The sequence below is a fragment of the Nilaparvata lugens genome, chromosome 1, assembly GCF_014356525.2.
Source record: "Nilaparvata lugens isolate BPH chromosome 1, ASM1435652v1, whole genome shotgun sequence".
NCBI lineage: Eukaryota > Metazoa > Arthropoda > Insecta > Hemiptera > Delphacidae > Nilaparvata > Nilaparvata lugens.
Window position 1 is genome coordinate 15,969,115 of NC_052504.1, and position 14,364 is coordinate 15,983,478.

The 14,364-nt window shown below is 34.6% G+C and overlaps 1 protein-coding gene across 1 annotated transcript in view; it reads right to left on the reverse strand.

Moving 5' to 3' along the window:
* Positions 1–14,364, reverse strand: part of LOC111052023 (tubulin polyglutamylase TTLL4) — a 52,074-nt gene that overhangs the window by 32,089 nt on the left and 5,621 nt on the right. The window contains 10 exon segments of the mRNA XM_039432049.1: positions 516–642; positions 2,367–2,574; positions 3,017–3,119; positions 3,740–3,980; positions 4,247–4,270; positions 5,334–5,483; positions 7,160–7,309; positions 8,819–8,868; positions 9,264–9,385; positions 11,087–11,973. Coding sequence (XP_039287983.1) covers positions 516–642; positions 2,367–2,574; positions 3,017–3,119; positions 3,740–3,980; positions 4,247–4,270; positions 5,334–5,483; positions 7,160–7,309; positions 8,819–8,868; positions 9,264–9,385; positions 11,087–11,929 — 2,018 coding nt within the window. The 5' untranslated portion in view covers positions 11,930–11,973.

Genomic DNA, 14,364 nt, shown 5'->3' on the forward strand with positions numbered 1-14,364 from the left:
CTATGCCATCCTATCATTTCTACTGACCTTATAATGTGAATCTCATTATAGATATGCCATCCTATAAAATAACACGTTTTCCAATTTTATAATTATTACTATACCTCACACATTCCTTTCATGATTCGAGATGGGAAAACCATATTACAGAAGAGAGTTTCCATTTATGAAAGAAGAGTGTTATTAGAGGTCCAATTCAATCAAACTTGTATAATATGCCAAGGAACCATAGAATAGAGATTCTATGGGTCAAACAAATTACAGTTTTCTAGAGTTGCTTATAACAATTTATTGGCTAGCAACTGAAATTTCAAAATGGACAATTGTCTTTTCATTCAAGAGCATTCTATTGTAAATGTCAGATTTGATTGTCAGTAGTGACACTTATAACAAATGATCAAAGAATAATCTAAATTTCACGCCAGACAATTTTCCGATATAAAAATAGATTTTGGCAGTTAGTTACGTGACAAATAAAAAATGAACTCGATTAAAAAGGTTGTCAGTCTACTCACCACTTATGGCCTTGGCAGGCACCTGCATCTTCATTCTGCGTGTACTGACTGCTCTGCTTATTGATGCTGTAGTTTGTCAGGTGCATGTATCTATCCACTAGCGTTGACAGATCATTCGAATATTTCACTGAAAAATAATATAAAAGCTTATATTATCATCTTTATATAATGCGCAACAAGAGTGAGCGAATTTATATTGTGTGATTACTTCTTAAAAGATTACAATTCAATTCTCTAGCCACTTATCATTAGGGGATTCGGAATGCCTATTTATTTAAAAACGTCATAATTGATTAAAATCATCATTACATTTATCAAAGAGTAATTGAAAACTGAATAAATAAACAGCTAAATATTATATGATGAAGAGTTTCCAATCACGATTGTACACAAGAATAGAAGCCAGTTATGTATTCAAAGAAAACAATTGGATTCATCGCTCGCCTCTAGGGTTCTTGGAGTGGCCTAATCTTCAATTGAAATCATCATTCATCTATCGAAGAAAATTCTATTACAATTAGTAGGCGTAATGTAGCTAGTCCACTACCCAGTCATGAATTATGACAATGCTTTTCATAAATTATGACTATGGTTCTCAAGTCATCAATAGAGAAGTAGTGGTTCACAATATTACTGATCTGATTCTCAGTATTCAGTTAATCCACACTACACTTTCATGATCTCAATCCCATTATTGTATGCTTTTTACAGTTTATAGATTTTTTTAAATTGTATAGAACTGTTACTAGTACTAGGACTTACGATCAGTTTTTTCTATCCTAAATTAATTCTTCAAGTTATTTTACGAGAAGAATCTTATCTTGTAATAGCTTCTCCTTGTTTTCATTCATAATCACTGCAAATGAGATAATCTATAGAATGAAATGAAAATTCTCAGTAATTTTTTGCAGTTTTTTATTCATTCACCATAACATGGTTCAAGCATTAATGGCCATTTTTTGATTAGGAATTACTAAATCATTGTAATACTTGGAAATTATGAAAACGTTTTTCTGTGCAGTTGATGAAATTCAATGTTTAGACTGGTTAATTAAACATTTTTCATATACCGGGTATTTCAAAAAGAATGACTCAATTTTCAAGTTATATTTATTTTAAAAAATGGTGTACATAAACCAATTTTACATAGAATTACTCACAGACGTATCAAGTTTATGATGATATTATAAGTGTTCTATGTGCCATCCTTTTGAGGCTCGGACGACATCTAGATGGTAGCCAAATTCATCCCAGACTGTTTGCAAGATGTTTGTCTTCTCGGACTGTAGCTACTGCATCAGTTATCCTGGGTTTTAGCTCATCAATATCAAGTACTAAGGAAGGAACAACGTTAAAGATCGTGTTTATGTTTCTGATATATAACTGATGCAGTAGCTACAGTCCGAGAAGACATTTTGCAAACAGTCTGGGATGAGTTTGGCTACCGTCTAGATGTCGTCCGAGCCTCAAAAGGGGGCTCATAGAATACTTATAATCATAAACTTGATACTTCTGTGAGTAATTTTATGTAAAATTGGTTTGTGTACATCATTTATTTAAATAAATATAACTGTTTGAAATTGGGTCATTCTTTTTGAAACACTCGGTATTTATTTAGATATTCATTTGTACGAAATTATCACTTATTATAGCCTAGATGTAAATTTATCAATCTTAGATACAGGTTATCAGTAAACTCTGGCAACATCTGACAATTTGAGACAAAATTGAGAAATGAAAAAGTTTTGGGCATAGGGTAATTTTCCTCTCTAAATATTGTATTTGTTTGCTTCGATCAATAAATGAATAAATAAATACTATGTACTGTAAACAGAAATGGAGATAGCATACCTGAAGCGAACCGCACTAGTCCATTGTCGTACAAGTAGATGCGCAGAGGATTAATGCTGGCCACCAGCGCATACAGGCGGAGATCGAATTTGTTTCCGTTGATCAGAAACGGATCGGAAATGTACTTTTGCACAATCAGTGGACATTTCTTGGGGATTTGCGACCATTTATGAATAACCTTGATACCGGTTCCTCTGGCTGAAGCCGGCTGCAATGTCAAGCAAATACAACATTATTTATTAATTATCAATAGTTGACAATGAATCCGAAAGCAAAAAGCTGATTTGTATTTGTAATGAAAAATTATTAGGTAAAAATTTTTCATGTTCTTTTAATTTTATCCCGTTATATACTACAAAAGGACGAAGGAGTGAGTCAATTTCGTTTGCCAATATACTCAATCTGTAGGTAATGGTTTGAAAAATATGAAGTTGATTCGAAAGTTATCGTCGAAAATACAAACCCACAAACGGATACAGACTCGAGTTTCAAGTCAAAATTAGGAACTCGCTCCTCTCGGTCAATAAAGTAAAACACAATGATGCGAGAAAATTCTCTCAATCTATTCAACATAATTTAGTACATTATTTCTTTTATGGGACCTTTTCTGTATTTTTTCATTGACATTAATTGGTTAATAATAAACTCACCGGTTTCACAATCCACCTTTCCTTGCCACAATGCTTTTCCCAAGCTGAGCGGAGAAGCTTATTATCTTGTGGCAGGATGTACGTTCGCGGCATGAAACCAAACCTGGAAATCATCAACACATTTTATCGTACTGTATAAAAAACAATAAGAAATACTAATGTGTTGATATTTCCATTAAAAAATCCAAGAAATTTGCACAGGATCAATGAATATGGAGTTCTACAAACACCTGAGCAAGATTAGAGAAACATTTATGCAATTGAATTACAGTAGAATTCCATTATGAACTATAATAAACAATCAGTCACAATCAAGAAACAAATTCAGTTAATTGAAATGAAGAAGCTCAACTTTCAATTTCTCATTGAAAATTAGAATCTAGTTAGAGTGATGAGTAGCTTTGATAATTATTCTATGATTATGTGTTTCATAATTGTTGAATAAATAAATCGTGCAGTATCAATTCATTTTAATGAAATTTATAGACACATATATATGTCATGAAATTTTCCCATATGAAGGTGGCATTAAAAATATATTGTCTTTACAATAACATAATTATTAATGTAACATGTGACAGGCCTACATGTGCAACGTGCAACTGACAATATACTTTCATTTCAGCTTATTACTTTAATGATTCCAAATGATCTCAATTACTCAATTAGAAAGGGTTGGATAATACATTACATAGATTCCTTGTAATATTATACCCTACTTACTCTTTCTTTCCGAATTTAGTCATAAGACGTAATAAGTTCCTCCATAGATGATCTTTTCTACCGATTTGGAATGACCCAGGAAAATGGTTCATTTTTTGGAAATCACGGATTGTTTTGAAGCAAAGTGATTTCATATGTTTTCCCCAAGTGCCACACCATTCGTTCGATTCTAAAACATGAACAATAGTAATTCATAAAAGAGAATAATATATGACAACAGAATAAAATTATGAGATATTAACTATCTAATCTTATTCAAAAATTCTGCTCGGTGCTCGAAGATAAAAATAAAATCTGATTGTTAATTTTTTAGTGAATGCTGTCTATTATTTGGGTGAATTATATCACAGAGAAACAATAGCATAAGTAGATATCCCATGGTATAGGACGTTTATGTCGCAACTTTTACTGTTATCTCAAGCCAATAGTCCACGTAGTTCTTTCCCGTGAAGATGTGTGACGCTCGTAGTCTCTCATACTGTGCCGTTCATACACTCTCACCCCAACAAAACAATAATCGACAGTAATCGGCTTGAGATAACAGTAATAGCATAAGTAGATATCCCATGGTATAGGACGTTTATGTCGCAACTTTTACTGTTATCTCTAGCCAATAGTCCACGTAGTTCTTTCCCGTGAAGATGTGTGACGCTCGTAGTCTCTCATACTGTGCCGTTGAGGTAAGACATCATAAGACGGACATGTGTGTGTGACATGCACCATTCTATAGTGAGGTCCATGTTATAATGGCAGTGGAGAAACATAGGAAAACAAAACAATCCTCTGTCTTGTCAATACCTTCTGTAGAGGGTAGCTGATACTGGTTTATTGATGTAATATTAACAGTTCATTCTTGTTTAAAATGATCAATTATATTTTATCAAGCAAGAAATTATATTTTTCACTGATTTCATAATAAGTTTTCATAATCAAGATAAAATATTTTGTTAATTAATTTTCAATTCTACATTGTTAAAAGACTACCTGGCAACAGAGCAAAGCAAGAAAGAGATAGCGCTATCCGTTTTGTTGAATGATAGACAAGGATAACAATTGCCAATCAAGCACTGCCATTATAACGTGGACCTCACTATAGGCCGTGATCGGATCAGAGTGAGATCATAATACTGCATGACCGGTGTGTCTCTGCCTTTACTTCTACAATAGATATTCGTTCCATTGCTATGAACTCTGTTGCTTGAATAAATGCAACCAATATTGGCTCATTTAGGGCGATATGCTGAAACTACTTAGAACATGATATTGGAACGTAATATAAATTGGAACGAAGTATTATATACTTTGATTAAAGGTTGAGATATTGATTTAGATTGAAAACCGGTTCTAAAATAATTTTCCAAGAGCGAAATATTAAATTAAAAAATTGAAACAACAAATTATCAAATTAAATGATTACAGAAGTAAAAACTACATGAAAATGAAAACTTACTATGTAAATGGGAACTTATAAAAACAACAGACTTACGAAATAAAACAAGTGAAGACCCGTTGATCTATTTGGAAAGATTTTTATCTACAATAAAATGCCCAAAAATTGTTGTTTATTCTATCATCAAGTTCGTCTTCTATCAACGAGAAAATATGCAGATTTTGTCACCTTTGATGTCGTGAGTGGAGAAACGTATAAACGGAGGTACGTGTGAGAAAAGGCTGATTCTCAGACTGGGATGAGTTGAACTCTTGGCGGAGAGAGCGTTGTCTCCTATCTGCTTGCTGGACAACACTGAAAAAGTGAAGCAATTCTCATTATAAACTCAAAATTTACAAAGCATCTTTCACAAAAGACTTAATTAGAATATGATGAAATTTGGAAAAGGTATTGATGGTATGATTGCCACCTGGAAGCTGTTTCTTAGTGCTGCCTGACTGTATATCCCTGTCCCTGGGAGTAAGTAAGAGAAAAGTAACTATTGATTGAATGAATAGTGAAAATCAATAAAATTTCAATATATTGTCCAAAATTACAATAGACTTTATTATAAGTCCAAGTTTTGTATTAGAAGACATTTTTTGGACATTTTCATAAAATCCTCAAGTCCTTCTTTCGGACATAATCATTTTATGGAAATTCGGGAGAGAAGTAGCTAAAGGTTAACCTTATATTTCTTCTCATCCAATCATTTTGACAATTTATCGTTAATTATTAGTAATATTTGTTAGAATAAAGAAGTTTGAAAAATTCCTTGCTGTCAACAATAAAATAGTTCTTTTCTACTAATAATAATAAACAATTTACAGAATAAGATGGAAAATATTGATTATGTTGACGGTTTCAATGTTCACTGTATTATTCCCATATCTGAAGTTATACCATATTGAGTAGAAACTCTAATACGTCAAATTGCGGTCTACATATTTTGCACATGTGAAATATCTCAACTAAATATTAGCTTCCCCAGCTTAAACTTGAATTTTAAAAACACTTATGGAGTGAAAATGCACTTACATTAGTAGTGACGATCGTTTAGACCTGTTGTACGGTCATCATCAGACTGTCTTCATCACACAGGTCGAAACAATCGTCACTACTAATGTAAGTGCATTTTCACTCCATAAGTGTTTTTAAAATCAAGTTTTATTTTAATAGTGAAAAAGTATGGATATGCAACTGAGTTCCTCAGCTCCTTCAGACCTTTAGAATTTTTTGCTTAACGAATTTGAATTTTTGAATTTCAGTCCGTTTAATTTTGTAACTTGAGAAACTTGTTAAAATGGTTGAAGTAGGAATTTAAAAACAACCATCAGACTGTTACTGTTGAAATACAATTTCTGAGAGAATCAAGCTTGAGTAATAGGACTTTCTGAATTTTGATTCAATCTAATTTGTAGCTTGAGAAAATTGTGAAAATGGTTGAAGTATAAATGTAGAATCATAACCATCAGACTTTTGCTGTTGAAATCCGTTATTGTAACTGCTGTTGACATAGAATCAAATTAGAGGAGTGGGACAGCTATTCACGTTTCATCAAACTGAATCGAGAAACTATGTGAAAGCCAATAAACTAAATTCAGGAAGCGTATTCAAGAAGTTAGCTTTGGTCTTGTGTCTGTTTTTTCATTCCAATATTGTGATGTTTTAACCTAATAAATGAATGAATATTTATTAATAGTTCCCTAATTTTTATGAATGTATTTTAGCCAAGTGCAGTAGCGTATATTTATTTTTTGTAAAGCTTTTTTGTATTTTGTTTTTGGCACATAAATTCATTCATCCATTTTAAAAAAGATAAATTCGTGAATGAATGAAGATGAGTAAGATTACTCCGAAATCCCTAGAAATCATTAAATAGCACTTGAAGAAATCATAAAGTGATTCGATAATCATAAAGTGATTAGGTAATCATAATGTGATTCACTAGGGAAATTGGAGTGCGGTGCTAGATTACATAGTGAAATTACCTGGAAGTTGTTCGGTCGGTGCTTTATCGTTGAGCGATATGGATCCCAGGGAATCACCAACCACATGCGAAGGTGAGGGCGAACAATGCACTACTTCATGAACTTCGATCGATGAGATCTTGGGCGAAAGTGGAGCATCATTTGCACTCTCTGAAAATGTTGACGAATTATCAAGTTGAAGCATGTGTAAGATCTAGTTATCTATACTATAATAAAGTACAGAATACACGTACGGGATAGGAAAATTATGTTAGACGCATCATCACGTCTGAACTACTGGACTGATTAACTTAAAATTTTGCATGTAGATTCTTAATTAACCAATGATGGTTGTAGGCCTGTCTCATGTCTCACTTCCGTAGCACACCACTGTCCTGCTTTTATATAGTTTTAACTTGCATTTACGGTGTATATTCCTAGCTTTAAATATGCGGTTGGCGGCAGTGATACGTTTTTGAACTTCTATGAGTTCCTCATTAATATCCGTTATGCAACTCCCTAGGTAAGTGAAATTGTCAACTTCTTCATAGTGCTTTCCTCCACATTCCATAAGTTGTCCGAGTCTATTTCGATTATGTCTACTCTGGAGCAATACTTTTGTTTTTCGAGTGTTTATCTCCAGCCCAACATCTGATGCACCAACTCCATTTCTACATTTTTCACAGCCATCATAGATTACCAAGTATGCCAATATCATCTGCATAGGCTAGTATTTGGACTGACTTCATCATCAGTGTTCCACACCTATCCAAGTCCTCCTTATTGCATGCTCTAGTGCCAAGTTAAAGAGCATTGGTGAAATTCCATCTCCTTGCTTTAGGCCATGCTTCGCTTCGAAATATTCTGTCAGCTCTCCAGCCACTCTGACTTGGCAAACCGTATTCTCCATTGTGGCTCTGACTAGCCTCACCAGCTTTGATGGTATGTTAAAGTCTAACATGATTGTATACAGCCTCTCTCTTGTGATGTTGTAATAGGCCTGCCTGAAGTCAACAAGCATTGCGAATATATCTATATTGTTTTCCCAACATTTTTCTGTAATCTGTCGGAGGGTAAATAATTTATCAGTAGTTGATCTACCTGGCCTAAATCCTGCCTGGTATTATCCTATTATGTTTTCCACGTACACCCCTAATCTTGCTTTTAATGCTGTAGTGAATATTTTATATGTTGTGTTCAACAGATATATTCCCTATAGTTTCGGCAGTCTAGTTTGTCCCTCTTTTTGTAGATGGAACAAATAATACTTTTCTTCCATTCATCTGGGAGCTGTTCTCTACACCATACCTGCTCAACAAGCTTGTGAAGCCGTCTGTATATTTGTTTGCCTCCATACTTCCTTCATCACTCCATCATTTACTAAGCATTGCAAATAAACAAAATTCAATTGAATCTACTTCTAATATTATCATCAACATTCTTTATTGAAAATTTTTCAAGAGAAAACGATATCTTTCCAAGGAGTATTAGTTTTTGTCAAATAAAAATACACTCAATTGGTTTCCAAGAATATTCCAGTATTGAAAAAATATTGTTTTAGTAAAATCACGGTTAAATTTTAAAATTCAATTGAAGACCTACTTCCGGGAGATCAACCTTCAAACTTACAGGATTAATCTTCTGCAAACAAAAACTAACAGAATTCAAAGTTGAACTCACCTTCCACTTCGAGTTCAGGTTCTCCTTTCAAATAATCTTCATCACAGGCACTAAAAATAAAAATTGAAATCATTAAAAGATTGAAAACAATAGCCCTTTTCAATCCTAATTAATCCATTACAAACTAGCAAGTATAAGTTGATTGCCAATTGGTTTTGAAGCTTTTAATTCAATTGAACAATACTGAATGAAATTTTGAAAGTAGACTATCTTAGTTTATTGAAACAACATGAGTGCACAAGAAATAAGTGAGACAGCCACCATAATTATTGGGCCTCAATCATCAACAAGTATCTTATGAGTAAGTTGAGAACTCTCTGGTGGAAATACTACTTTCCTCTTGGACAATAAAGAATTTCAGTACATTTTCCTACTTAATTCAATATTTGTAATAAATTCAAGTAAGACTAGCAGCTAATAAATTCAGGTTCTATTCATAACTCACCTGTCAGCAAATTCAGAGTCAGAAGAAACAGAAGTCACTTCTTCACTGCTCGGAATGTTCTGTCGAGGAATTCTAGGAACAAGCATCGCAGGATTCACAGGTTCATCCAAGGTAGAAATCAACTATAACAAATCAAAAAGTATATGTAAAAAAATGATATTTACATAATTATATTAATTAACGTATAAGTATATAGTTGATAGACTATAAAATATTTTATAGTTTACAAGAGTTCCTTTCAAACCAAGACTAGGTTTGATTTACTTAGTGCCGGTTGCACAAAAGACAGTTAAATTTTAACCGTGATTAATTCCACGAGAACCTATCATAGAAGCAGTATTTTCAAAAACACCTTCTCTAATTGGTTCTCTCAATGTCTGGAGGAGCCAAGCAATGGTTTACAAAACATCCCACGGCGTGGGTTGCTTTTCGTGGATTAGCGTGGGTCTACCTTGCGGCGGGCCTCAGTGTTGAATTATGTTAACTTAGTGTTGATTATGTAAAATTATTAACCGGACTTGTCTTATATTTATTTATTTATTATCTTACAAAGGCGACTTTCTAGAAGTTTTTTTCTATACTCCATAACTGGAGTCCTTAGGACGTAATCTTTAAAAAAATCTTATATCAAGAAATCGCAACATTAAATCAACTTGATAAGACTGTATCAAAAACTTATACTTTTGGAGTCAAAAAGCAATAACTATTCATGTAAATAATATTTCCACGAAGTTTATTTTCTGACGATACCCACATACGTCTTCTACTTGTACGTGGGCGAACTATGTAATAAACATGTCTGATGGAAAATTGATCCCATGACCGGGAGAGCGACAGCAGACTGAAGTTGCTAAGTTTTAGTCCACTATACTACGCCGAATCGCCAAAATAATCTCTGGCATAATTATATTTCTGATAAGTTATTTGCAAATTACTCTCACTCAGTCTACGATCAAAATCCCTTCCAATGGCTCTCAGTCTATATTCCATAGTAGGGGGAGGTAGGAAAGTAAATCTACAGAACTACAGTCTAATTTACATTATGAACAATAGATGTTGTGGAATTTCTCCTTATTGAGGTGAAATAAGAGAAATATTGTCAGTTCCACATAATTCATTTGAGCCCAATGCACTAGGGCATCATCATCAGTGGTATTTTTTGGAAACTCTTTTTAGGTAAGTCTAACAAAAAACCAACTGATGAAGATGCATTGAGTGTATTAAAACTTTAGTTTGTCTAAAATGAATTATCAGAGTCTTTTTTGGTTAGTTAACCAAAGAAGACACTGATGATGAAGTGCATTGAAACTTTAGTTTGACTTAAAAGATTTATGTGGAACAGCTGACAATATTTCTTTTGTTTCACCTTACTGCATAGTCTATATTACAGAGAAGAGGGGGAGGTTGGAAAAGAAGATGTACATAATAATTAGCCCAATGTAAACTCACTTACACAATGTATTTGCATCTCCACCCAACATCAACTGATAATAACACCTGCTCTAGTACATGGGTTTCCCATAGTTGAGCAGGTTAATTTCCGAAAAAAAATAAAATTTCTTTATATCTGCAGTAAATTTACATTGAATTTTTAATATAATGTGCATTGTGTTGTGTATCATTGTGCTCACAATAACCTTAGTGTCAGGTTTCCCATTAGGGAGCTTTGGACTGTATACGGCGAGGTGGAACTACTCTTGGGTCTCCCCACCATTCAAAGCCATACGCTAATAATAATAATCACGTACATTTTATTAATTTGATTCATTGTATTTTACTGAAAATAATTCATTTATCATAATTATTAGATTATGATGACTGACCGGCCTGATTTGATGCGAGTTGTCCCTGGGCCGCTTGGTACCGGGGTCAAGGCCGCCGGCCGCCAGTCCGCCGCACTCCGATTCACTGTTCTGCCGCACCCTCTTCCCGTCCTGCGGTGCGTCCTTCAACTCCCGCAGCCGACTGCGCAGCTTCTCCACCTCCTGGCTGTACCTGTCACTGTCACTCTCCTCCTGTCCGGCGGCACTCTTCCACCCCCTCTGCTCCGGCTCGTTCTTGCACTTCTTCGAAAAGTACACGTACCTATTCCTCACATCGACATTGTTCTCACAGGACGCCAAAAACTGTCTACAAATATTGCTACTAGTGCGAAAGTTCGACGTACATAGGTAGGAAGGCGTGGCAGTGTCTAACCTATCAACTAGGGGATACGCGGCAACGGTTGGCTTGTTGCATTTTTCAGTCGATTCGCAGTGATAGTACTTTCTGCTGCTTCTGGCGTGAGCACGCTCGTAGTAGTTGGTGCCCGAACGCAGGTTGTACTCGTTGAAGGAGTGACTGAGTTGTCTATCACAGTTGTCGTCAGACCGTCCCCGCGCTCCGTCCTTGCCCTCGCTGTTGCTTCTTCTGCGCGACGGACTGAGAGTGGTGAACGCGCGCTCTGCCGCCCTGGTGCGAGTGTCCCACCGAGAGGCGGTCGAGGAAGGCGGGGGCGGTTGCGGAGGCGGCGGCTGATGGCAGCAGTGAATGGCAGTGGCGCGATCGGCCGCATAGCTTCTCGTGTGGCTTCTCATAGCCTTGCTGCCCCCCACGTGATCACAGTAGTCATGCGTGCAGGGACGGCCCAGTGATTGAACTGTTTGAACCACGTATGGTGTGGCCATTTTTGGAAGTGTTGTGATTCAGTGATGCCAAAATACTACATAATCTGCAACACACACACCACAACAGTCATCAGTTAAACTATCAATTTTGGAATTAGTTCAGGAACGCTAAGATTGTTCAATAAAAAATCTTAGTTTTATTGAATCATATAATTTAATTTCATAAATACTATAATTTGATTTATTATAATTTACATTTTGTCTTATGTATCTTGTATTTGGCGAAATAAATATTCTATTCTATTTTATTCCTTAAATAAACAACAAAAATTATTAATAATGTTCAATAATACAGTATTCTCATACAGTATCTACTTGAAATGAAAAAGCAACATAGCATTGTATTTACATTTTATGTAGACACACTGACTGTGTATATACTCTATTATTGAATATTGAGCATTTGAATGACATCAAGAGTCATACAGATAGCGATCTGCGATCCCATAGGTTTTTATAAATATATCTTGGAGAACGATTCAAGATATAGATAGGCCTATAGAAAACTATGGGAGCTAATTTATTTAGTTACCAAGAGAAAAAAACAACACTTTTATGCTGCATGATTTAGTAATATATTTATACTGTATATGATTTTCCAAGTGTCATGCAATATTTTTTATTTACTTTTGTAATTACATAGCATCAAACAAGTTGAGCAATGAGCATACCCAATTTTTTTATCAAAATAAACCTATAGAACTATAATTAGGCCAAATTCTCTCAATCCCACCAGTGACTAGAAAATAGCTTTATATGATTGATAGGTGTTTCAACTTGTTGGTTAACAAGGAATGAAACGATTTAAATTAGAGTAGGCTATTGCGTAGATAAAAATTGTTAGCCTTCTCGTCATTTCTCGATACTGCTTCTTGGCAGCTTCACACTTGAGAAAAGAATTTGTTTTGTTCGTCTTGCCACCAGCTTTTTGCATGATAAGAACCGATTGAAACTGATAAGATTCGACCTTTAACGAATAGAACAACGAATCTATTTTGCTAGAATGCAATTTCATCTCAATACAATTTTTTATGTTTGCCATTAATACGATAAGTCGATAAATTTGATACATCAAGCATGATTCAGTTGACAAGTTGATTTGATATATCAACTGGGACAAAAACATTCTTTCATTCACTTATCCTCAAAGATTTATATTTTTATATCGAACATTATCTTTCATTGAGACTTGGAAATTAGGATATTTTGACGACTAGAGAGTAGAGAGGCTTTATTGTGTCATTATTTTAGCCATTAACTAGAGGACAATGTTAGAAAACCGACAAATTTTCGATGTCCAGTCGTGAAAATTAGAACGCTTGAATTATGCTTATAATATTAAAATGAGTACAGGCTGGCGTCTAAATTTGTTACTGGCATACTAGTACACAGTAAACAAGTCCAAGTGATGTGAACAAGTTAGTCTAGTCAAAGTCCGGTTGACGCTCAGTAGAGCTTTCTTGGCTGATAGCTTGAGTTGAATCATCTGTCATCAAAAATGAGTGAACAGACATTCTAGGAGGGAGAGGGTAAGTTTTAGACTAGAATGTATCCCTAGGACCAAGGGAAATTCAATAACTAATTTTGATATTTTTTCTGAAATTCAGCCAATTTAAAAAATATATTACAAGAATTTCAACCATCGATTTTAGTCCAGCTTGAAGCACTCAACCTGAGCGTGACAATTCCACAATTATTACCGCAGTACCCAGTACTATGAAATTAATAGTTCTACATAGCTTGCGTGAGGTAGGTCATAAACGACAAAAGACAACGGGGAATTCTCAAACTTCAACAAGAAATATATAGGATCAAATACAACACATGCTATTTCTCAGGATGAGTTCTATCAATAGATATTTCATGTTTCATGTAAGTCCAATTCAACTACAAATACAAGTCGTTTATCAATAAAACGGTTAGCCAGAGCAGTATTTCTCTACGACCACAATCCAAGTGATAAAGTGAATAGCTTCAAAATATATAAATCATCCATGAGAAGTCAATAGTCTACCCTTGTTGCCAGTGGTTAGAATGAATAGTGATTTCTATTCTTGGCAAGTAGGCTATAATAATTATTACTGCTGATGAAGTAAATAATCCTACAGACGTGAATGGAGTTGTGATTTCAATTACTTGACTACTAATGAATGGTAGACCACCAATGATTTTGTAGTGAATTCAAAATCAGGAGGGGGCATTCAACTTGATAAGTGGAAATAAGAACAGTTCTCTGTTTCAAGTACCTAAACAACTTCTTTGACAGAACTATTCCATCAATTTCTATCTCAATCAGAAGAAAAAGTGAATTTATATTTTCAACATTATGAATCACTTGAATAGCTGTGCAAATTTATCCCTAAATTTGGACATACAACACGTATCCCTGCAATGAAATTGGAGATTTTCCAAGCTTGCAAGCCAACTTACTTTTG